The sequence below is a fragment of the Psammomys obesus genome, unplaced genomic scaffold (genome assembly GCF_907164565.1).
Source record: "Psammomys obesus unplaced genomic scaffold, mPsaObe1.curated_primary_1811, whole genome shotgun sequence".
In the NCBI taxonomy this organism is placed as follows: domain Eukaryota; kingdom Metazoa; phylum Chordata; class Mammalia; order Rodentia; family Muridae; genus Psammomys; species Psammomys obesus.
In genome coordinates this window covers 780,322-806,657 of record NW_026586816.1, presented here as the reverse complement: position 1 = coordinate 806,657, position 26,336 = coordinate 780,322, and the positions used below count along the sequence as shown (strand labels likewise).

Here is a 26,336-nt window from a genome sequence, read left to right as displayed (position 1 = left end):
AAGAATTATGCTGGTATTTTGATGGGAATTGTATTGAATCTGCAGACTGCTTTTGGTAGGATGGGCATTTTTCTTATGTTAACCCTACCTATCCAGGAACATGGGAGATCTTTCCATCTTCTGATATCTTCTATTATATGGGTAATATCTACTTATTAGTGAATATATACCATGCCTGTCTTTCTGTTTCTGGGTTACCTCACTCAAGATGCTCTCTTCTAGTTCCATCCATTTGCCTGCAAATTCATGATTTCCTCATTTTCTTAGAAAATTGGGAATAGAACAGCCTTAAGATTGAGCTATAGCACTCCTGGGAATACACACAAAAGTTGTCCCATTATTCAATTAGGACATTTGTTTAACTATGTTCATAGAAGCCTTACTTGAAATAATCTGGAAACAACCTACATGTCCCTCAACAGTGGACTGGATACTAAAATTGTGGCACATCTACACAGTAGAATACTATTTAGCTATTAAAAAGAAGGAAATCAAGACTGCAATTTAAGAAACAGTTGTGGTTTTGCTAGGTTTTAAAAAAGAAAATATAACTAAAGCTGAAACTTGAGTGTTGAGAGAACAACCCTCCTCCACTGCTGGTGGGAATGTAAACTTGTACAACCACTCTGGAAATCAATCTGGCGCTTTCTCAGACAAATAGGAATAGCACTTCCTCAAGATCCGGCCATAACACTCCTAGGCATATATCCAAAAGGGGCTCAAGTACACAATAAAGACATTTGCTCAACCATGTTTGTAGCAGCTTTATTTGTAATAGCCAGAAGTTGGAAACAACCCAGATGCCCCTCAACTGAAGAATGGATGCAGAAATTGTGGTACATCTACACAATGGAGTATTACTCTGCAATGAAAAATAATGAAATCATTAAATTTGCAGGTAAATGGTGGGACTTGGAAAGGATCATCTTGAGTGAGCTGTCCCAGAAGCAGAAAGACACACACGGTACATACTCACTCATACAGACATATAACATAGGATAAACCTACTAAAACCCTGAACATCTAAAGAAACTAATCAAGAGAGCGGACCCTGACTAAAACACTCAGTCCCCATCCTGAAAGGCAAAGAGGATGGACATCAGAAGAAGAAGAAAACAGAAAACAACCTAGGAACCTGCCACAGAGGGCCTCTGAAAGGCACTTCCCTACAGACTATCAAAGCAGCCACTGAGACTTAAGGCCAACTGATGGGCAAAGTGCATGGAATCTTAAGTAAGAAGTGGGAAATAGTAAGATCTGGAGAGGATAGGAACCCCACAAGGAGAGCAACAGAACCAGAAAATTTGAACACAGGGCTCTCCCCAGGGACTCATATTCCAACCAAGGAGCATGCATGGAGATAACCTAGAACCCCTGCACAGATGTAGCACATGATAGTTCAGTATCCAAGTGGGTTCCATAGTAATGGGAAGAGTGACTGCCTCTGACGTAATCTGATAGGCCTGTTCTTTGATCACCTCCCCCTGAGGGGAGAAGTGCCCTGCCAGGCCACAGAAGATGACAATGCAGCCATTCCTGATGGGATCTGATAGACTAAGATCAGAAGGAAGGAGAGGAGGACCACCCTATCAGTGGACTTGGGAGGGGCAAGCAAGAAGAAGGGGAAGGGAGGGTGGAGCTGGGAGGGAAAGAGGGAGGGGCTTATGAGGGGATACAAAGTGAATAAACTGTAATTAATAAAAAATAAAAAAGATTAAAAAAAAGGAAAAAAATTTAAGAACAGCAATGAGCAGGAAAACTCAAAGGGAAGTTCAGCACATTTTGTATGATATTTGTAGGTTTTTTTAATTCAGGTTTTAGTTTTTATCATTTAAAGTTTTTTTGTTGTTGTGGAGCATATTTTGTGATGAGTTAAATCACTCACCTACTACCATATATATTAAGGAAGTTTATAAAATACCATTTAAAGATGATGATTCAAAAGAAAAGCCTTCTGAGATTGTAATAAATGATATTAATTACTTGTTATATAAAGAATGGTGTAGAGCCTCATCAAGGCATACTATGAGCTCAGACCCCAGTAGTTTTCTACTTTATTCATGTTAGCAAGGAAAAATATCTCAAGAAATAGCTCTCAGGGATATTATTGTGTCTGTTCTAAATCCACACTTTTCTGATCTTAATGCAGTAAGTACCTCTAGATTTGTATATGAATTTTGCCACCACTTTGGTTTTTACTTTGTAGCTCTTATCTGTATGCCAGATTTAATCTACATGAAGCAAAATCACAAAATTATCACCATCACAATCTCAGGAAATTCAGCAATCATGATATTGTTTTACTTAGCTAAAATATGAGGGCAATTCTAAGAATTTGATTCACATGTCAAAAAACTCTTGCATAAATTTTCTTGTTTTGTTAAGATTAATTTTTCTTCTTTTCTATTATATGAGAGAGAGGGAGAGAGAGAGAGTTTATATTCAGGAGAGTACATGTGACCTTAGAGACCATAATCATCTTATCTGTACATATAAAAGTTTGTCAGCTGCCTGACTTTGGTGCTGGAAACTGATTTTATGTTTTTAGGAAGATGATCAAGTACTGTTGATCTCTGAGCTATCTCTCCAAGCCTGTTGATTTTTTCCCATCTCTGATTCATCTTAAATGGAACATGTGCAAATTATAGGACATATGGTGTTGAGCTTTATTTTAAAAGCTATCTAACCAAGTTAGAAGGTCATCCAGACAACAACCTTGAAGAAGCATCTTTTACTGAATGTAATGACTAGTGTTCATTGGTCATGAAAAGAAATCAACCTGCCATTGTCTAAGTTAAAGGTTGTTTCAGAAATTTCACCCTTTGAAAAGTCTTGTAGGAGCAATGTGAAGAGTGAGGAACTACAGAGGGCAGGAACAGAAAAAGGAGCAGGGAGAGTGAAAGAAATAGAGTTCTGGCAAGAAGCCTATACAAACTAAGAGTGTAGGATAAAACAGCAGCACGCTGCCAGGATGTGCTCACTGCCTGATCTTAGGATCACTGCAGCTCCACATCCATCCTTGGAATTAAGTCAAATTCAGTACAGACCATGGCCTGCCTGCTTCATGCTCAGACACTCCTGCTGACCACCCTCATGGTGGTTCTGAACCTGAATCTGAACGCTGTGCTAGGTCAGTTATTTAGTGACACACATAATGTCAGTAGGAAGAAGAAAGGGGTCACAGAAATGCTGAGCTTTGCTGTCAACAAGTACAATGAAAAATACAGTGATTTGTACCTGAGTCATGTTGTGGAAACAGTATTTATACGAAAAACGGTATGTGACCCTCAATTGAGGAAGCCTGAATTTGCCATTCACAGGGCAATACATATCTCCTTAGTACATCTTGCATTCATTCCTCCTTGCTGCTCTCTACTCCTTTCTCAGTCAGTGTGTTCGGCAACTAGTGATTTGAGGTGGACATAATGGCAGTCTTCACATGTCCTTGCAGCTAATTAGGTCTTTGCCTCAGATATTTTCTGCAGTCTAGAAGCTATTGCAGCTCGTCTTTCTCCAACTAAAATAACCTCTGTTACACTATTTAGAAACTTAAGAGATATGCTGCCAGTGGGTGGATGTCTGTTTCTTGCTAAACGTCCCAGCAACTCCATGACAGAGGCTTCACCTCAGGGTCCTCTAAGATGAATTTCCTATCATTAGGCTTCTGCATGCTGGAGGCAATGTATACAGAAATTAGGTGACCATAAAAAATATAAATCTCCACCACAACTACTTTCCCTGCATGATTTGTTTTTAGTGTCCTTCATTTAATTCTTATTCTGTTTTGGGGAAAATATCAAGAGCAGTCAAAACTACAGCAAAGAGCCTCCCTGTCAATCTGTCAGGTCTCCCTTTAATGCTACATTTGTCTGTTTCTTCCATCTTCCTCCTTTTCCCTAAGGCCATGCATATCTGGGTGAGTGGTTTTCCAAATTCTTGTTGGAAATTGTTTGGTGTACATTTCTTAACAGACCAAAAAAAAATGTCATTTTATACATTTGTAAGGTTTTATAAGATAAATCAAGAAACAAGGGTCACTCAGTTTTCTCATGTTCAGAGTCACTCAGTTTGCATAGTTCCACTGGTAGCCACTATCAGAATGACTTCCTTTCCTAACTGTCTACTGTTGTCTGAGCTGACTCTCCTACTTTTGGAGACCTAAGTGTTGTATGCGTTGCACCCAGCAGTGATGATAAGCTCCTATTTACCAGTGCATGAAGATAGTGGTCCCTTACTATGATACAACCTAGGGACGTTGTAGCTATTTAATGGAAGAATAGATGTGATGATCCTCCACTGTGAAATCTCATATAAACACATTTGTCAAAACAGGCTTTTTTAAATCTTTCATAACAGATGTCTATATAGACTAAATATTACTCTGTTTAATCCAATGTTTCCTCAGGTTGAATACACATGCCTACCTAGGTACCCACCTGAGTCTTCTTGTGTAGTAAGGATTACCACATCTCTTGAGGATCTTGGATTCACTTTGCATTGTGATCCTGGGGTTTCCCTGGAATTGCTTCAACATATCGTTACTTCCTCGAGATGTAATTCTTGGGAGGTAGCCTGTTTAATCCTTCCAAACTTTGAATAGAGGATCACTGGGAACCCTACCTAGACATAGCAGCATGGAGTTGGTTTTCAACAAGTAAAGGAGACTATTGAAAGAAAAATTAAGAGCCAAGAGCCTGTACTAGAGGCTTCTAGGCCACAAGGTCAACATTAAAGCAAGGATGACATTTAGACCAGCAGTCCTTCATCCTATCGAAGTGTTCCGAATGTAATCCTCTCAGTAGAGAGCTTGTCACAAGCACGTGATGGTGTTACTAACAGGAACACAAACACAGCAGTGTGCTATGTTGAGTCAGCGTAGAACTCTTCTCTGCTTTTCTTGAATATCAAGGATGTAAAGAATAACCAAGTTTCCCTAGCTGCTGCATTTTAGCTGAACACAGGGTTACCTTCCTGCTTTCCTATATCCTTGCTAGCCTGTGCTCTACTTAAGTAAGGTGCATGAGTTAGTGGAAAAAGAAACCTTGGTTGTGTCACCTAGATTATCAAAATGAATGACAAATGGATAAGGGATTATTAAGAAAATCTTCCTATGTGCGTATATGATGGCATTTACAGACATGATTGGATATGAGTATTATGAGTGCATTGACCTAATCAATGGATTAATCTTAAACATGATGTCATTAACAATTAGTGATGTGAGTTAGGTGGTAGGGTTACTTAAAGAAAAAAGGTCTTTGGACCCTTGTTTCATTAGGAACTATCTACACTGATTGGGATTCAGCTAAAGTTTAGTCATGAGCTCCCTTACTGCACACACTAGAACAGAGCTTCTTCTTCCTATGTGAGCTCCAGCCTCAAGTTAGCCCTGTGCTTTAGTCCCGACATCACCTGTACTCTGAACACCCCTGCATTGCTGAACAGAAAACTTCTTATTTACAACAAACTGGCTGAGTCCTCATACCTACCTACTTTTCCAAAGTATTTGGAAAATTGTACCTTTTGTGCTCTGTCTCACTTACTGGCATGTAAAATAAATGCATGTAAAATTCAATCTAAGTGAATCTTCTTTTTGCTTTAGGTTGGTGCTGAAATATACTTCTTTGGTGTGATCCTAGCCCAAACCACATGTATGAAGTCCCAGTATGACTTGACCAACTGTCCCTTCAATGAGGAGGCTGATCAGAAAAAGGTATTCACATAGAATATGCCAGAGATATTTTGTGCAAGTAAAGGGATATACAAGCTTGTGAGTTTATTGAAAACACATTTTGGGATCATGGCCACACATATGTGGGTGTTTACATATATGAAAGAAGTAAGTGTTTGTGTGCGTGTGTTTGAATGCACATAAGTGTATAAGTGTATTGGGCAATATATGGGTCTTTCCTTATGGAAAGTTACATAAGTGATACTTGACACTTTGGAGACATGGATATACGTGTATGTGTAAGGTTAATGTAGTGTGTGAAGAATAAATACATAAAGTGTTGCGAGTATGTCTAGCATAGCACTGGAAGAAATGATATCTCTGCATACATTAATTTTAGTTGTTCCATAGGCTAAAAGTGAGAATTATGTACTCAGAGACCACCAGGTTTTTGCCTGATTAGATTGGAGGAGGAAGCAATAGGTTTCCTTGATGGGAAGAGATCTTTACACTCCCAAACAGAGCTTCTATCAAGACCACCCTGAAAGGAAATGAGAAATTCAGTGTTGCTCCTTGCCCTCAAACACCAGGCTTTCCCTTGATAGAGGTACTCTGGAGATGCCGTGGCTCTTTGTTGAGTGGCAAATCCTCTTCGTGCACCTTTACCTGCTGTATAGCTTTCCAGAATGTCTGTGTTCGTCCCTGATTCTTCAGTGCTGTCCCTGATGCTGGAGTGAGAAGGTCCAGTGTACTGAATCTATCCTGCTGTCCTGACTTCTGAGATCCTTGAATGAGCCATGTACTGTTCCTTAAGGGAATGTTTTGACAAAGAGATAAGACCCTAAGAGGTAGACAGATGCCAAATGGTGGATGGACTGCACTGTGTTGTAGATTAGCAGATACTTCTAAATCAGGCTGAGAGACATTGGACTTGGCAGAGATTTGAGTTTGTGTCTTAACTGCTTAATTCCACTCCCCTCAAAGGCTATGGCTTCAAATTCTCCTCTTAGCTTTATCCAGCACTGATCAACCCTCTCTTTTTAATTTTGCAGAGAGAAAGCTGCATATTCCAGGTCGAGTTTCCACCCTGGAAGAATCATATGTCCCTGAAAGGCTTCAAATGCCACAGATTTTAAGTTTGTGGCAAGTGGTTCTGTGCAGGTTGCAGACCTCTCTTGGAGTATCTCATGGTGCAAATAGATGATCTCTCCTTGATTACTGCATTTCAGATTACCAGCAACGATGTCCACAGTAGATTAGACTGCTAAGCATGTATTATATGATCACTCCCATGCAGCTGCACCTTTCTCCTTCTCTGCAATGCTCCAGTGCATTGCCCACATACGCTTGCTCATTCTTTGCTCAACAAAATGTCTCAATGGTCCTTCTCTATTGAGACTTTATTGTGCAAGAAATGAGCAAGCTTTGGGGGAGCATGGCAGGAGATGAGGGAGGAAGAGTGGGATTGGGAGGGGATTATAGAGGGGGCTACAGCTTGGATAAAAAGTGAAAAACTGCCTCTTGATTAGTTTCTTTAGGTGTACAGATTTTTGTAGCTTTATCTTATATTAAATGTATATATGAGTGAGTATATACCATTTGTGTCTTTCTGCTCCTGGGATAGCTCACTCAGGATGATCTTTTCTAGTTCCCACCATTTACCTGCAAATTTAATGATTTCCTTGTTTTTCATTGCTGAGTAATATTCCATTGTGTAGATGTACCACAATTTCTGTATCCATTCTTCAGTTGAGGGGCATCTGGGTTGTTTCCAGCTTCTGGCTATTACAAATAAAGCTGCTACAAACATGGTTGAGCAGATGTCCTTATTGTGTACTTGGGCCTCTTTTGGATATATGCCTAGGAGTGGTATAGCTGGATCTTGAGGAAGCACTATTCCTAGTTGTCTCAGGAAGCTCCAGATTGATTTCCAGAGTTGTTGTACAAGTTTCCATTCCCACCAGCAGTGGAGGAGGGTTCCCCTTTCTCCACAACCTCTCCAGCATGCGTTGTCACTTGAGTGTTTGATCTTAGCCATTCTGATAAGGACTCTTGCTAAAATGCTCAATCCCTATCCAGAAAGGCAAAGAGGATGGACATCAGAAAAAGGAGAAAACAGGGAACAAATCAGGAGCCTGCCACAGAGGGCCTCTGAAAGGCTCTGCCCTGCAGACTATCAAAGCAGATGCTGAGACTTATGGCCAAACCTTGGGCAGAGTTCAGGGAATCTTATGAAAGAAGTGGAAAATAGTAGGATCTGGAGAGGACAGGAACTCCACAAGGAGAGCAACAGAACCAAAAAATCTGAGCACAGGGGTCTTTCCTGAGACTCATACTCCAACCAAGGGCCATTCATGGACAGATGTAGCCCCTGGCAGTTCAGTGTCCAAATGGGTTCCATAGCAATGGAAACAGGGACTGTCTCTGACATGAACTGATTGGCCTGCTCTTTAATCACCTCCCCCTGGGGGGAGGGAGCAGCTTTACCATGCCACAGAGGAAGACAATGCAGCCACTCCTGATGAGACCTAATAGACTAGGATCAGAAGGAAGGAAAAGAAAACCTCCCTTATCAGTGGACTTGGGGAGGGGCATGCATGCAGAAGGGGAAGGAAGGGAGGGATTTGGAAGGGGAGCAGGGAGGGAACTACAGGGGGGATACAAAGTGAATAAAGTATAATTAATAAAGAATTAAAAAGTGAAAAACTGTAATTTATAAAAAAATAAATAATTTTTTTAAAGTCTCAATGGCTCCTTTTGTCTGTCCTTAGTCTCAGGATATGTAAAGTTGTGGGATGCAAAAGAGGTTACTGAGGGTTCATCTCCACATATACATATCATGGCAAGGCCTTATTTCATTGTAATATCCAAAACTCTAAGATAACAAATAACATAAAACCTACAATCAATTTTGCTCACTTAGTGGCTACTAAGGGAGACACAGGAGCAGGACTAATATCCTTAAACACCAGGTTCTCTCTTTAAAAAGGAGTTAGATAGTAAGGTCGATGTTTTGGTTAGCAAAAATAATGATGACTCACCCATCAGTGCAGAATATTCCTATTGGAAATGTCCTGCTTCTCACCTCAGATTGGGGAATCCATATATGATCATTACTAAATTCTATTTCTTTTTTAAATTTTATTTATTGTTTTATTAATTACAGTTTATTTTCTTTGTATCCCAGCTTTTTATCAGGAAATGTTTAGGTTCTTTTAAGAAGAGACTGAAGATGTATTTGTGTTTGTGCAGGTAGGTATATATGTGTCAATCATTAGTTAAATTCCAACCAGAATTCAAAAAAGGGTGACATAAACCAGGGTCTAACACCACCTATATTAATACATATATTGATGGATGATGCAAAGTTGTGGGAGAGAGGGATGTCAAAGCCATTCTCTGCTCTGGTGTAACACAATGTTTTATGTGAAGGCTAAAGGTTGAAGGTGTATGCAGGTCACAAACTGATGACAATGTCTCACAATGTCAAACGTCTATCTGCAAGGGTAACATTTTAATAAATGCCATCTTGATGTACCCATTTTTTTTCCACAGAAGTGGGACATCTTTCTGTCTCTGAAAATGGAAGGCAAAGTCCTAAATATATGTCTTCTCAGCTTCTTCCCATTATTTTTCTACCTGCAGCTCAGGGCACAAATATTGAATACTCTGCTTTGCCACTGGGATTGCTCAGTCCAATCCCTTCTATAACCCAACCAATACTGAGAAGGTTTATGGAGCCATTTCCCTGAACAATGAAGGTGAAATTATAAAGGACTCCCACTCTCAATGCTCAGAGGCCTTCTGCTTTCAAGTTATAAAAGTGTACCTCAGGGAAAATAAAACTCCATCACAGGGCTTCATGAATTCTCAACAGGAAAAAGACCTTCTCATTATTCACCATTTTTAGCTTACATCTAAGAGATGTCAAAAGAGAAACCTCATTCAAGAGGACATGAGTTGTTAAGAGCCAAATCTTCGCTGATCCTGCAGCTTGAGGTAATTAAGGGTCCTTGCTCCTCATTCAAAAGAGCACTGGTTGACAGAATATCTCACACACATCAACAGGGCTCTGGTGTTACCTTTCTCACTGGGAAGTGTTAAATAAGGCCAGTACAACCATCCAGATGAATTCCAATATACCAATAGATAGAAACCTCCTCTCTGACACAGACACCTAAGCTCATCTGGGTCCTCACTATTGACATGGTATACTAAAATTGATATCCAAACCTCTCTTAATCTAGTTTCTTTTTATATCACATGCCCTCAGGAGCAGCCATTGCCTGTGCACTATCATGGGCTCTGTGTAAAATAGTTGATGGGGAAGCTGTTAAGTCTATATATCACTGCAATCACATCCATGTGGAAGAAGCCTACACAGTGCATCTTCTCTACACACTTTTCTTTTATACAGTCAGCTGAAATATTAAGATCTTGCCATGTGTTTTACAACAGTAACAACATAAACACATGCAAAACTGTCGAGAGTAATTTTGAGAGAAAATGTTCAGCACAGTTTAGAATTTTATACTGACGTCATTATCTGTGTTTGGTGTTCCTAGTCTTGAGAGTGATGCAGTTGGGTCCTGTGTTTGCCTCTTGATATGTTGGCCTTTTGAGTGCTTCACTTCTCAGAGGAAGTGAAATGACATCCATAGCAAATATAGACTTTGTGATAATCACCCACCTCTTAGACTGTCATACTAGTAAAAGCTACCCAGAGCTGCTTCGTGTATGTGTGCCAGCTGAGATCTTGCTCAGTCTGAGAAGATGAGTGATCAGCCTGTTGTCTAGTCCCAAGTGACAACACAGGCTCTTATACAACTATGATTATATGCAGACATTTACTAAGTGACATCTAGCTGAGTGTCACTGAAATGCTGTGCAGGTAAACATCATTGGTTATCAGGTATGACTTGATACAAGATGTATATTCTGGTATTCTTTCCTTCTCTTCTCACTCTCAGATTCTGAGTGTGTGTGTGTGCAGGTGTGTGAGTGGTGTGGTGTGGAAGATATATGTGTGTTTTCATGTGTGGTGCACTGCAGAGTATATACAGAAACTGAAACTGCACAAACTGTAGTCTGCCATCTGATATTCTATGAGGATGACTAACTCATCTACAATGTGGTGACAATGTGGCGCTATGAGGAAATAACATTCTTTGTAAGCATGTGGTACCAAACACAAGGAAGCAATGTTTAAAAATGTATTACCAACGCAATACATGCATTCATAAGTTGTGTTCCTTGTTATCTTGTGACCTGACTTCACAACTTTTTTGAGATTATTCATCTTTGAGTTTTTTCTTTTTTTAAAAAAAAAAACAAAAAACAAAAAACTTTTATTGATCCTTTGTGAATTTCACATCTTGTAACCCAATCTCACTCATATCTCTCTTTCCTCAGACCTGTCCTCCACACTTGCAACCTTTCCCCCAACTGGAATAAAATCTTGTTGGAGCTTTAGTGTGTCACACAGTATACCCTTTTGTTCACACTCCCCTGTTTGCAAATGTTGATCTCAATGACTTCCTAGTCTGGTAAGAAACCTCTAGCTTTTGCTACTCTCCCACACTGGATCCTCACTTGGACTCCTCTCAGATACCCTTTCGTTGCCCTGTGTCATGAAGATCCTGTAGTGTTGCATCTGTAAGACTGGCCCTTTCATGCAATCCAGCAGTTCTTCTGTTAGGTAAGTGTTGGGTGGACCAATTCAAAGTCCTGAATCTGTGCCTGAGGGTTATCTTAGCTGGTTATCCCATTGGCTCTCCCACTTTTCTGACCTTGGGCCTACTCATTGGCAGCCCAGAACCAGGTTCAGTTCTACTCTGCTGCCAACACTAGATGCAGGGCCCTCTCTCTTAAAGTAGTTGCAGTTGGTGAGGGTCATGGTCAGTTTTCCTGCTCTCATGATCCTGGACCAGATCTTCTACCTCTCATAATTGTCGAAGAACAAGAGAGGGGAGGAGGGCATCTCTCTGTCCTTTGCAACACCAACCAGCAGACAAGAAGCAGGAATGGCCCTACTGTGCTCATGCCCTCTGGGCAGGTCATCTGCAGCCCCCACATCCAGGGCCAGCTCTACTGTACAGCACAGGTAAATAGCAGGGCCCACTCTCCCACATGCTATAACACATGAAGGGCAGAGACAGATCTTTTCTTGTGTTCCCTTATGTAGCAAGAGGCAAGGTTGAGGAGGGCACCTCCCCTTCACCAAAGCTTTCACATGACAAAAACTGTTGTGGAGCCACCCCCCCCCCCTGCAATTTCCTTTTAGGCTGTATTACAGGACAAGAACACAAACATACTACCATGATCAACATCAAAATAAAAGGAATGAACAGTCACTGGTCATTAACATCTCTGAACATCAATGGACTCAACTCTCCAATAAAAAGACACAGACTAACAGAATAGATGTGTAAAGAGGACTCATCATTCTGCTGCATACAAGAAAGATACCTCAGCCACAAAAATAGACATTACTTGAGAGTGCAGGCTGGACAAAGGTTTTCCAAGCAAATGGACTCAAGAAGCAAGCTGGAGTAGCCATTCTACTATCTAATAGATTTTCAATCAAAAAAGATGAGGAAAAACACCTCATGCTCATCAAAGGAAAATTCCACCAAGAAGACATCTCAATTCTGAACATCTACAAAAACATTAATAAAGCTTAAACCACACATAGATTCCCACACATTAATAGTGGGAGACTTCAACATGCCACTCTCACCAAAGGACAGGTTAATGAAACAGAAACTTAACAAATAATGACACTAACAGAGGTCATGAATAAAATGGACCTAACAGACAACTACAGAACTTTTCACCCAAACCCCAAAGAATATACCTTTCATTCAGAACCTCATGGAACCTTCTCCAAAACTGACCATATAGTCGGTCACAAAGCAAGCCTCAACAGATACAAAAAGATTGAAATAATCCTGTGTATGCTATCAGACCATCCTGGACTAAAAGCTGGACCTCAACAACAACAAAATAGCAAAGAGCCTACATACGCATGGAAACTGAATGAATCTCTATTCGATGACAACTGGATCAGGAAATAAAAAGTTAAAGACTTCCTAGAATTCAATGAAAATGAAGGCTCAAGATGCCAAAACATATGGGACACATTGAAAGTAGTGTTAAGAGAAAAGTTCATAGCACTAAGTGCCTTCATAAAGAAATTGAGACACCTCATACAAATTAATGGCACACCTGCAAGTCCTAGAAAAAAAATAGAAGCAGACACACCCAAGAGGAATAGATGGATGGAAATAAACTCGGGGCTGAAATCAACACATTAGAAACAAAACAAGGATTGATGAAACCAAGAGCTGGTTCTTTGAGATTATCAGCAAGGTAGACAAACCCTTAACTAAACTAAAAGGCAGAGAATCACCACACAAATCAGTATCAGAAATGAAAAAGGGAACATAACAGTCAGTGAGGAAATCATAAGAATAGTAGGTCTTACTTCAAAAGCCCATACACCACAAAATTTGAAAAGTTAAATCATAACCAGGTAAAAAAAAATTTTTTTTTTATTAGTCCTATATCCCCCTAAGGAAATAGAAGCAGTTGTCAAAATTCCCCCATCCAAAAAAACCACAGCTCCAGATGCTTTCAGAACAAAATTCTGCCAGACCCTCAATGAAGTGCCAATACCAATATGCCTCAAACTAGTCCACAAAAATGCAAACAACACACTCATTCTGTGAGGACACAGTAACCTTGACATCTAATCCACACAGAGACCCAACAAGGAAGAGAATTTCAAATTTCTCTTATTAACATTGATGCAAAAAATGCATAAAATACTCATAAACTGAATACAAGAAAACATCAAAGATATCATCCACCAAGACCAAGCAGGCTTTGTCCCAGGCATGAAGGGATGGTTTAATATACAGAAATCCATCAACGTTATCTGAAAGAAAAACAACACAAGGTCATTTTCTATGATACTGGAAAAGCATTTGAGACAATCCAACACTCATTCATGTTAAAGTTTTGGAGAGATCAGGGATCTAAGGCACATCCAAAGACAATAATACAGCCAGCCTATAGCCAACATCAAACTAAATGGAGGGAAACTTAATTCTACTGAAATCAGGGACAAGGCAAGGCTGCCCACTCTCTCCCCGATTCTCTTCAACATGGTACTGGAAGTCCTAGCCAGAACAATAAGAAAACTAAAGGGAATCAAGGGGCTACAAATCTGAAAGAAAGTCGAAGTATCATTATTTGCAGATGATAAGATAGTATATATGAATGACCCCAAAAATTTGACTGGGGAACACCTACAGCTGATAAACACCTTAATCAAAATGGCTGGATACAAAATTAACCAAAAAATATCAGTACCCTTCCTGTATACAAACAAACTGGATAAGAAAGAAATTAGGGAAGCAACACCCTTCACAAAACCACAAAAAGCATAACAAATCTTGGTGTAACTCTAACCAAGCAAGAAAAAGACTTCTATGAAAACAAAAACAAAAACAAACAAACAAAAAATTCAATTCTCTGAAGAAAGAAATTGAGGAAAATATCAGAATATGGAAAGCTCTCCCTTGGCCATGGATCAGTCAGAATAACAGTGAAAAATCACCATCCTAACAAAAGTAATCTACAGATTCAATGTAATTACCATCAAAATACAAACACAATCCTTGAAAGAAAAATTCTCAAATTCCTATTAAAAAGCAAAAATCAAAGAATAGGTAAATCAACCCTGGACAATAAAAGATCTTCTGGAGGTATCTCCATCCTTGATCTTAAGCTGTACTACAAAGCAACAGTAATAAAAACTACATGGTTCCAGCACAGAGACAGACTGGTGGATGAATGGAATCAAATCAAAGACCAGAAATAAACCCACACATCTACAGGTACCTGATGTTTGACAAAGAAGCCAAAAGCATACAATGGAAAAAAAGGTTGCATCTTCAACAAATGGTGCTTATTTAACAGGATGTCTACAGGTAGAAAAATGCAAATTATTGCCCTTCATAAAATTGAAGTCTGGGTGGATCAAACATCTCAACACCTTAAGCAAAATACATGTTAGACACACTAAATTTGTTAGAAAAAAAAGTGGGTAAGAGCCTTGAACTAATTGGCACAGAAGACAACTTCCTGAACAGAACACCAACAGCACAGGTTCTAATACCAACAATCAATAAATGCAACCTCATGAAACTAAAAAGCTACTAAAAACCAAAGAACACTATCAACATAACAAAATGACAGCCTAGGGACTGGGAAATGATCTTCAACAACCCTACATCCAACAGAGGGCTAATATCCAGAATATATAAAGAACTGAAGAAAATAAATACCAAACAATCCAATTTAAAAATGAGGTACAGAGCTAAACAAAGAATTCTCAAGAGAGGAATATAGAATGGTGGAGAAACTCTTAAAGAAATGTTCCACATTTTCAGTCATCAGAGAAACACAAATCTCAACAACTCTGAAATTCCATCTTACACCCATGAGAACGGCTAAGAACAAAACCCAAGTGACAAATATACCTGAGAGGATGTTGAGAAAAGGGAACCCTCCTCCATTGCTGGTGGGGGTGCAAACTTCAATCTGGCACTTTCTCAGAAAATTGGGACTAGCACGCCTTCAAGACCCAGCTATACCATTGCTGAGCATGATGGGGACAATTAATGATGAGGCACACAACAGACTTTATATGAAAGAGGTTTATTAGATGGAGATGAAGAGAGAGAGAGAGAAGGGAGAGCAGGACATGATGGGGGGAAGAGAGGGGACACCCCGACAGAGAAAGGGGAAGGGGCTAAGAAAGCAAGAAAGAGTAAGAGGGAACAAGAGGCCAAGAAAGGGACCACATGGCAGGCTGGTCCCTTTAAGGAGGAAGGTAACCACGCCTTCCAGGTGTGGCCACCTGGCCAGGGACACATAATGACATCATAGGTTGCTAGGCAACCCAGACACAGATTCCTAAATACTTACATTCCTCCTTTTTCTATAATTAAAAAATAAGGAACTTGGGCTGCTTCTCATGTAAGGTAAGTTAAAGTATATAAATTTAGGTTCATTGGAAGGAAGCAGTTCTTGGTTGCCATGTAAGGGGTTAAGAGAGAGAGAAGAAATAATAGCAACAAAATGTCCAGATTACATGGTCAAGAGAAGGAGGGGAAGCCTCTGCCCTGGAAAATTTAGGGTAGAGGGTTGCCAGCCATACAAAGCAGCAAGTAAGGAGTGAGGAATGCTGGGAGAACCTGGAGCTGCTTGTCCTGGGCCTGAAGCACACCATTCCAGCCTTTTGTTAATAATAAGTGAATAACGGGTGTAGATTCTCTTCTGGCTACTTCCTGCTGACACTGAGGGCGCTGTAGGGAGGTCAAAAGGCTGAAATGCTGCCCAAGTCCAGGAAGAACGGGCTGTTTCCATGCTGTCCAGGGTCTGCAAGAACATCCATGGCTTGATGGAAGTCTGTGAGGTTAGACTGGAACACTTGTGGTAGCTGCTTTGGCACTGTTGTGGATATAGGAAACATCTGTGTCTGGCAGGATACTGAAACATATACACAGGCAGAAGATAAAGTTAAGTAGGTTATGGAGAAAATTCTTTAGGTGTACATTTAAAACTTTTGGGAGAGCGAACAGAGATGGAAGTTTTGGATCAAAGAGACTTGAATATGGGAACTTCCATTTACCTGAGGGGGCCTCCATTTACCCAATCACTGGCAGTAATTAAAAAGGCTTTTTGCTTTGGATCTGTCATTTAAGGAAATTGAGGCTAAGTTTGGTTACAGAAGTGTATCAACTTAGAGGCCCTTAAAGCGGCCACTGTATGTAGAAACCTGAAATTTTCCAGAAGACATACCAGAGGAGAATCTGGAGGAACGGAAGAATGGACTATTCCCATTGGGAGGGTAGGAGTCAGTGACCTGTCAAGGCATCCCAAGAGCAAGGTTTGACCCAGTAGATATATATGGTCCTACTGATCCAATAGCCAGTCAGCTTTTGGCCACAGACCAGGGGCACAGCTGTGCATAGGAGACACAGTTCACCTAATACTAGGATTTTCATAGGTGAGCATGAGGGGGAAAAGGAACTGTGCATGTAGGGAAAAGATCTCTCCCAAGAGAAAGAGGAAGTCCTAAATGGAGGTAGCCAGTGAAGACTGTGGCTGAGAAGGGGTCCCTCCATCTCAAGTGATAGTAGGAAGTTGCCGACACTGAACAGTCAAGTTCCCCTACCAAGAGAGATGCTTTATGCTGATAAATGAGGCGAACTCACCAATCTAGTGGCTGGCCAATGAGGGAAACTCACCAGTCCAGCTGGTGTTGCAAGCAGAGATAGCAATCTGGTAGCCAGGAAAAGGAAGTTCCAAAACCAGGGAAAGGGGAGGAATCCCAACTTCTAAGATAGGCAATAAGTGCAGTACTTATCTGGAGCCCAATTGACCTGAGAGGTGGATTCAGGTGGATTTCCTGCAGCTTAGAAGAATTACTTTTAAGTTTTACAAAGGAGATAAAACTTTAGACATATTAGCATCACAATTGTAATCTGCACTAAAATATACATTGTAGAAAAAACAGTAGACATACACATTTGTGTTAACAGCATAAGCATTCTTTAAGGTGAGCTCTGAAAAGGCAGAAGCCTTTCATGAAGTAGAAGGGACAAAAGCTCACTTGATCTTAACCTTTAGTATAAGTAGACATTATGGAGATTTAAAACCTTGAGCTTGGAACCATGATAGTGGGTGGCATATTGGAATGTTTTTGTATTAGATTAAAAAATCAGAGCTCTATTGATAAAGGTCAAAGCTCTGGATAGTCAATATAACAGTAGCATAGCAACAGGAGGAAATATTAAGCCTTTTTACCTATTTAGGGTACCTTAAATCACCTTAAACCTTGCAACCTTTATATGCAATGTTTAAAATATTTTCTTAGACATTCTAACATTTATAACTTGCATTTACCAACCTTAAAGCATTTTCTTAGACCTCAAACATTTATGACTTGCATTTATCAACCTTAAGATGCTTTTTTTAGATTGTCAAACATGTATAATTGGCATTTATAAATCTTAAGAAGCTTTTAGACTCTCAAACATGTATAACTGGTGTTTAACAATCTTGAGGCATTTTCTTACTCTCAAACAATACTTTTTTTTTTTTTTGGTCTTTGTATCTAGTTATTTACAATGAGACATAGGTGAGACTGTTATGAACATTTATTGTCCTTTAGCTAAATAAAAGGATGGCAAAGGTTTTATTTAGGCCTGGTTCTTGAGTCTGGCAACAAGGCATATTATGTCTAGGCCTGACATTAACCATTTTAGGACTTAGGCCCAAGGCCTCGTCTCCTGCATATGAAGAGAACTGAGAAGGTATCTGAAGTCTCCCAAGACAAAGGTTGGCAACATGTCCGTGGGACCCCATTGTGAGGTCAAAACAGACCTGTAATGTTACCCTGGGCTGAGCAGGAGTGGTGGAGGTCACTGAGTCAAGGAGCCATTTGTCCTCCGTCAGGCCAAGGAACTGGAAGGCTGGAAGTGTCTATGGCTTTTGTGCTGGTTGAGCCTCCATGGCTGAGTACAGAGGACAATGCATGGGAGCATTTTGACTTCTAGAGGGCAGTCTTCCAGCAGAGAGCTATTGCTTGTTGAGGCGGCAGTGGGACCAGCGTCTCCTTTGACTGCATTTGAAACAGTCATCTGGCAGAACAGACTTTTGGTTATATCCCGGCGGGACGGGGTATTGCAGACCTCTTGTTTTCTGTGCAGGAATGCCAACAACCTCAGAGCAGCAGCCAAGGTCTGGAACACAGCTTTTGCTCTGGATGAGCCTGTCAGGAAGGCTCTTCCCTTATTATTTTTACCAACTCCTGAATGGTGACTCAAGAACCATTCTCAGCTGTTTATTAACGATTGCAGTGAGATCATGTTTGCATCTGTAGGTATAAATAAATATTTGGACATCTATGAGGTGACTAACTATTAGCTTGCATTCTTTAACCATTAAATATTAGGATTTTAGGTTTTGTCCTTGTTAAGTTGGAGCCTTAAAAGTCATAAATATAGTCCATTAAAGTCCATTAAAGAGAGCACAACAGTTTTCTGTAGGATTTAGTATATAAAAGTTCATATCTTATAAAAGTTTAAGGTTATACTATAGATTAATAATAATACCATTTTTAAAAATAAGTCCAAGCATATTTTAACCTTTTGATAGCAAAGATACAGCACAATGACCAAGTTTTAACATAAATAAATCCTCTAAAATTAATAGATCTTAATTTAGAATATTAGTAAAAACCTATATGTAGTAACCAACCCCTGAGTTATGAGTTTTAAAACCAACAATATAGTAGAACAGTATAGAGCAATTTTAAAATTACATTTGAATTTATTATAGCAAACCTATTAGCCAGAAAGCCTAGTGGTGAAACCAGATCACTGGCAGATCATGGCAGGAGAAACAGCATTTATTAATTTAGGAATTGATAATGACATAAGCCATTAGATGTACATTTTAAATTAACTTAATTTGAATAGACATTTATAACTTTGAAATTTTATTATTATATAAAATTTATTTTGAAGCAGCATTGAATTATATATATATTATAAAACATAACTTTGGATTTTTATAAAAGTCCATACCAATTTAAAATGAGGCTTGTTGCTGTCCTAGTCTAGAAGGAGATAAAATAGTTAGTTATGATTAAGGAATTCTTTTAAATGCAAACCCAATGAAAAAAAATTATATAAATCGTAAGAAATTAAAGCATTTAAAATATATATATTTAAAAGCAAAATGTCCAGAAATCAGGATGAAAAGATTTTTTTAAAGCTTGGAAATAGCACCTTAGTATCAGAATATTGAGTCCCACAGGAGTGGGGGTGGGGTGAGCACAAGGGGAGGCTTGGAGCATGGCAGGGGTGGGAGGGGTGAACACATGGCAAGACTGAGTTCTTGTAGAGGGAACCCCATTCGCAGGAAGGGGGCGGAATTGCCCCAAGTCAAAATGGCCTTAAAGCCATGCCTCTACCCACTTCCTCCCAAAACCAACATGTCAGCGGGCGTTTCACAGGAGATTCAAAATCTTGCTTACTCGAGCTGAGGCAATCTAAAGCAATCTGTCCCCAGAAATTGCTTACCTAGAAGGGGCCGTGTCTGTTTGAAGCAGCACACCAGCGATTACCCCAAGTCGATTTTGGCACGGTTTGGGTCCCCGGAGTTTGGAACACTGGCAGGGAATAAGTCTGAACAGCGGGTAGCCACCACGGGTGGCAACATGTGCCATGTGCAGTAAGATAGTTAAGGAAAAGTAAAGATTTTTAGGCGTAGATAGAGCAGAAAAAAAACTGTTGTACCCATCCATTGTCCCATAGGATTCCAAAAGGGTTCCCAGAAAAACCAGGAAAGACCCTCCCGCGTTTCAGCACCAATGATGGGAACAATTAATGAATGATGAGGCACACAACAGACTTTATATGAAAGAGGTGTATTAGATGGAGATGAAGAGAGAAGGGAGAGCAGGACATGATGTGGGCAAGAGAGAGGGACACCCTAACAGAGAAAGGGGAGAGGAACAAGAAGGCAAGAGAAGGCAAGAGGGAACAAGAGGCAAGAGGCCAAGAGAGGGACCACATGGCAGGCTGGTCCCTTTAAGGAAGAAGGTAACCAAGCCTTCCAGGTATGGCCACCTGGCCGGGAACACATGATGACATCATAGATTGCTAGGAAACCCAGAAGCAGATTCCTAAATACTTACAGAGCATATACCTGAAAGATGCTCTACCATACAACAAGGACGTTTGCTCAATTATGTTCATAAAAGCTTTAATTGTAATAGCCAGAATCTGGAAACAACCCAGCTGTCCCTCAAACAAAGAATGGATACAGAAATTGTGGAATATTTACACGATGGAAAATCACCCAGCTATTAAAAAAAGGGGGGGGGAGGAAATAATGAAATTTGAAGGCAAAGGATTGGAACTAGAAAATATCATCCTGAATGAGATAACCCAGAAGCAGAAAGATACACATGATATAATATTCACTTGTAAGAGAATGCTAGCCATACAATATAACCATACTTAAATCCACAGACCTAAAGAAGCTAAATTAAAAAAAGGACACTAACAAGGATGCTTAATTCTCATTCAGAAATGAAAACAGGATAGATATGAGAAGTGCTGGAAGAGAGGGGACAGGACAAGAGCCTGTAATAGCTGTCCTCTGAAATAATCTGTACAGCAGGGGATCAAAGCAGATGCCAAGATTGACAGCCAAACTTTGGCTTTGTAAAGCACAGGAAGTGTTATGGAAGAAGAGGGGATAGAAGGACCCAGAGGAGACTGGAGCTCCACGAGAAACCAAACAAAGCCCAAAAGATCCTAGTAGGAGGGAGGACAGGATGGGATTTTCTCTCTGACGCAACAGATACAGCATCAACCCTGCCCCCTCACTGCATGCTAAGAAGATGTTAAGAGGATGTTAAGAGGATTAGAGAAGTGTACCCTTCCCACCACACCTACCTGGTTTATCCTGTGTCTCTGCAACCCTCCTTATTGGCTGCCATAATTTTGATATTGCCCAAGCTTTGTCACTTTGCCACTCAGAGGCAGCAATACAAGTTTTGAATGGCTTGGCAAATCCTCTTCTTCAGGCCCTTCCAGCCCGGATGTCTCTATGGCACTCTGGGCACACCCTGGCACTGCCCTCAGTGGTGGTCCCAAGGGCCTTTATCCCTTGAGGATGGGCTCCTGTAAGTATCCAGTGCCTGTGCCCTCTTCCTGGGCCTCCTCACTGGGAAGGGGTTCTTGAATGTGGAATCCCAGGAGAATGTACTTATTCCTGCATCTATAGACTCGGAGCTCTCAGTGTTCACATCTTCTTTTTTTTCAAATCTTAATGTTTCTGAGAATGGGAACACTGAGTGTGTTGTTGTTGTTAGTGTTGATGATGATGATAATGACGATGACATGTCGATGGTGATGATGACAACAATAAAGACCAGGACTCCATGCAGCTCTGAATCTCTCTGAAAGTCCCTTTTCTGATATGCAACATATGTTCATACTGTGGGGAGGTGATTTTTGTGAGCCTGTACTTCAGGGAATAAAGGATGAAAGGCACACTGTACCATATCCTTACCTCTCATCCTTAAGGAGCTGAGGGAGAGTGGGCAAAATGAAGGTGGAGAGGACAGAGGCACTGACTCCCCTCCTTACAGAGGGAGGCCACGAGCTTCGGTAGGGTCCACTGTACCATACAGCCCTCCATCCTGGTAAAATTGGCACTGCTAGGTAGACTTCATTTTTAATGACAAGTAGGTTGTCATGGCATTAGTATAATTTCATTCCCTCTGAGAATCTTTGAGTTCTTGAATTTTGTGTCTCATCAACAACATTTCAAAAACAAGGTTGGATTCTGGCTCTCTAGGGATAAAGCAGCAGATCATTTCCCAAAACTGTTGGATCCCACCATTACCTCTCCCCAGAGCTTCAAGACCTACTAAACCACTTAATGACAGCAGATCCAACAAAGTGACCCCCCATCAGAGAAGTCATGGCACACCTGTGGAAGCACCATGATGAGGTCACATTGACTACTTCAGTAAAAATCCCAAGAGAGCCAGAATCCAACCTTGGTGTCCAATCACCAAGAAATAGAGTACTTCTCCCAGGCTCTGTATGTCTGCAGGAATCCCTTCAAATTCTGTGTGACCAAACACGTCAGGAACATAATATTCTCCTGTGCCCCAGAAGCCCCTGATCTTTTCCACAGAGACCAGTCTTTTTTCTAAGTCAAAATCACTGAGTTTCACATGCCCCTCCTAATCTACAAGAATATTCTCAGGCTTGGTGTCTCGGTGGGCAATATTGCGACTGTGAATATATTTGATGTCCAAAGTCAGTTCGCTAAAGTCAGTTCTCCAGACACCCATGCTTAATGACTCTTCTTCTCAGGGGTCCTAGAACTGCCTGTTCCATCACCAGGTAGATTTTATGCCTGGTCTCAATAACCTGTAGCAGCTGACCTCTATGAGGGTGATTCAGGCATTTCTGTAGATCAATCTCAAAGCTGATCAGGTAGTCTATCCCTAGGCCTCTTTGCAATATTTTGACTGTCAGTCACTGTGGAGAGTGACTTTGACTTGGACAAAGGCCCCTTCCCCCAGGGCACCCAAAAAGTAGTAATCCTTTGTCAGGGTGTGCCTTTCAGAGAAACTTGCCTTGAGCTTCCTTGTCATCATCACACTTCGCTGCTCTCAGTAGTAGTCTACAGTAATGACAGCAAAAAAAGATGGTAGAAAAAAATTAGAATCACTTCTAGAAATGCTGAGAGCTATAAATTCTAAGTTTCAAAGTCAGAGATACCTTCAAGGAAAAGCCAGGATAGGCTTCAAGGGCACAGGAACACAAGCACCAATCAAATACACACACAGTGGATGGAAAGAAGGATCAAAGCAGAAAGGAAAGAAAGGGAAGCAAAACAGAAAAACAAATATCCCTATTTCAAAGGAAAAAACTTTGATACTTGGCTAAGAAGTCCATCATGAAGGGAAGACACTGAGTTAAAGGCCACAGTTGAATGTCCAGATAGGTTGACCCAGGAATGCATGGGATGCAACATGTCCCATTTGATAAACAGAGAGTGTATGCATGGGATCAGGGGTAAAAATCACACAATGCCTATGGAATAATATCAGATTTATCATTCTCTGGAAATGGATGTACTTTGTGTAGTCCCTGAACAGTGAGGTCAAAGCAGCCACCACTCCCCCAACAAGAGCTGTTAGAGCCCTACTCTTTCCACAGGGTGCACAGCCAAGAGCAAGCAAAATCTTTGCAAGCTCGTGTCCAAATGGCAGCTCCTGTCAACAGTGACACCACCTCAGAGGGAGGTGCTCAGGGTGACAGTGAATCCTTTCCTGCCTACCGCTGTCAAGGAAGCTATCCATGGTGATGGCATCTCCTCTCCAGTCTGTTGGCTACTCATGCTGGCTCAAGCTGCATGGGAAAGGCTTCCTTGCAAAGGACTCCCCTTGTAAACTTTGTATATTTTGCAAAATTTTGTATACCCTCAAGGTACAAAGTGGCTAGGTCCCTGTCTGAGGAGATCTAGCTGCCCAGCCTCTCCCCTAGAACTGCCATAATAGCATTTGCAGCTTATGTAAAGGTCCAAAAGGTCATCTCCAGACCATCAATAGGACCTATTGTAGATGTGGCTAATTTAAGGTCAAAATTCTGAACAAAAACCCACAAATCCCTGAGCAGAAAAACTTACCAAAGCCTTTGTTCCCCAAGCTCAAGACGAGAATACCACCAATGCTCAATATAGGAATTTCTGCCCTAAAAATGTCTGCCCCCTAAGAAATCGTACTTAAAGGCTGTGCCTGTTCAATTGTCTGCTTCCTTCCTCCGGGAGCAGTCAGCCAAACCTGCATCTTTTCCTCCTCTTCTGGATTCGTCCCTTTTCTCCTTGATTTGTCCCTCTTCTCTTGGATTTGGCCCTCCAATAGAGATTGTCTTCCTGATGTGACTTTCTCATTGAAAGAAACCAAGAAGAAAAGAAGCCATGAAGAGGATAGAAATAGAGCAGGGCTGGGGCTACTGAGCTCCTCAGCTCAGCGGGGATACCCTGCCTTGGGAGCTGCAATGCCTCTGCTGAGGGGTTTTTCTCACTGTGGTTCCTAGCCTACTATGGCTGAGGGTGATCTTCTACTGGGACCACCTCAGAGCTGTGTGGTTTCCCAGGCTTCTGAGTCCTAGGATACCCTTCAATCTGAGCAGGAAAGTCAACACTTTGAGGTAACGATGTTACATGGAATAACCTAGCCCAACAGAAACCATTACCACAAGTTATCTACCATATGCAGGATTGGCTGGCTTCAAGCTGGGATTGAAAGGAAAGGGGGACTAAAAGGTAGGATGAAAAAGAGTACCAGAATAGGACAGGCTTTTATGATGAAAGTGCACATGTGCAAAAGTTAGTGAAATGCTGTTTTACAATTCATATATACTAAGCTCATATCTAAAGGCAGAAATATGTCACAATATGAAAGGGACAAAGTCAAATGAGAAGTTAAAAAAGATAAAATGGATATTGGCCAGGCACATGCCTTTAATCTCAGCACTCTGGAGGCAGAGACAGGTGAATCTCTGAGATTGCAGCCAGCATGGTCTACAGGGCAAGTAGTAGAATGACCAGAGCTACACAGAAAAACCCAGTCTCAAATCAAGCAAGAAAATCAAGAGAAAGAATAAAACAAAAGGGAAGAAAATGGAAAAAAATTAAGAAGGATGAATATTAAGCCTTGAAGAAAAATGAGACAAACAAGAAGGCAAAGTGGAAAACAAATCCCAAAATAATAAAATTACATAAAGAGAAAACCTACCCTCTGAGTTTTGCAAATAAACAGCAGGAAAGAACACACTATGTTGAAGTGTAGCTGATGGTCAATGTTGAAGTCCAAACTATCACGAACTGTTCAAATCCAATCCAACCACCAACCAAGTCCAACAAACCATTAACCTCCACATACAAACAACCACCAACTGTCAAGTCCAACCAAGCACCAACTGCCAAGTCCAAACAACCACCAACTGCCAAATCCAGCCAACTACCAAACACCTCTCTGCACAAAGACACCCAACCCAAGGCAGTCCATTATATGGACAGCTATTGGTCATTCCTCGCAATGACTCCCTGTGACATCAGAGCATTAGTGGACCACTCAGAGCTTGCACAGCCCATAGTGGCTTTTCCCACTCTTTGGTCCCATGGGGCTCTCTCTATCTGTTACTTTTCATTTCACTGTGACCAACATCCTAAAAAGAAGCACTTTAAGGAAGGAAGAACTTTATTTAGGTTCATGCTGAGGGTCTTGCTGGAAGTGTTGGGGTTTCTCCTCTTGGGTATTTAGTCTCAGGAAAAAGTATTCAGAGACAGAGTTGAAAGAAACACCTACATTGTGTTATTCAAGTGTGAAGGGCAGTCAGAAAAACAGCTGCCAACAAGAGGGATTGAAGAGGAAGGGAGAATGCTATGCCTCTTGCAATAAATCCTAGGAAACAATCCTTGTGGAGGAACTGAGTATAGAGACTTCAGAGAATGAGAGAAATTCCAGAGTGTGGAGGAATACAGTCTTGAGCTTTGACTGGTACTCAAAGAAAGAGAAGAAAAGGGAAACTTTCTCTTCTCTGAGAAGAGGGTCCTACAGAGACCGATACTCCAACCAAGGATGATGTATGGAGAAGACGTAGAACCCCTGCTCAGATATAGCCCACAGTTAGCTCAGTCTCTAAGTAGGTTCCCTAGTAAGGGGATCAGGAGCTGTCTCTGATATGAACTCAGTGGCTGGCTCTTTGATCACCTTCCCCTGGTGGATGCAGCCTTGGCAGGCCACAGAGAGAGAGAATGCAGGCAATCCTGATGAGACTTGATAGGGTAGGGTCAGAAAGAAGGACAGGAGGACCCCCCCATCAGTGGCCTAGGGGAGAGGCATAGGGGGAGAAGAGGGAGGGAGGTTTAGAATGGGAGGAGAGAAGGGAGGGAAGTACAACGGGGACACAAAGTGAATAAATTGTAATAATAGATAGATAGATAGATAGATAGATAGATAGATAGATAGATAGATAGATAGATAGAT

The 26,336-nt window shown here is 40.9% G+C and overlaps 1 protein-coding gene across 1 annotated transcript; it reads left to right on the top strand.

Annotated features, from left to right (window-relative positions):
- The first annotated feature begins 3,048 nt into the window (after positions 1–3,048).
- Positions 3,049–6,939, top strand: LOC129672947 (cystatin-S-like). The gene is made up of 3 exons (XM_055602603.1): positions 3,049–3,276; positions 5,603–5,713; positions 6,901–6,939. The coding sequence occupies exons 1-3, from the start codon at positions 3,049–3,051 to the stop codon at positions 6,937–6,939; spliced, it is 378 nt and encodes a 125-aa protein (XP_055458578.1).
- The last annotated feature ends 19,397 nt before the right edge of the window (positions 6,940–26,336 follow it).

Coding starts and splice junctions, on each gene's coding strand:
- LOC129672947 (XM_055602603.1), top strand. CDS start 3,049: ATGGCCTGCCTGCTTCATGCTCAGACACTCCTGCTGACCACCCTCATG. Junction 3,277..5,602: donor CAGTATTTATACGAAAAACG/GTATGTGACCCT, acceptor TTTTTGCTTTAG/GTTGGTGCTGAAATATACTT. Junction 5,714..6,900: donor AGGAGGCTGATCAGAAAAAG/GTATTCACATAG, acceptor ACTGCATTTCAG/ATTACCAGCAACGATGTCCA.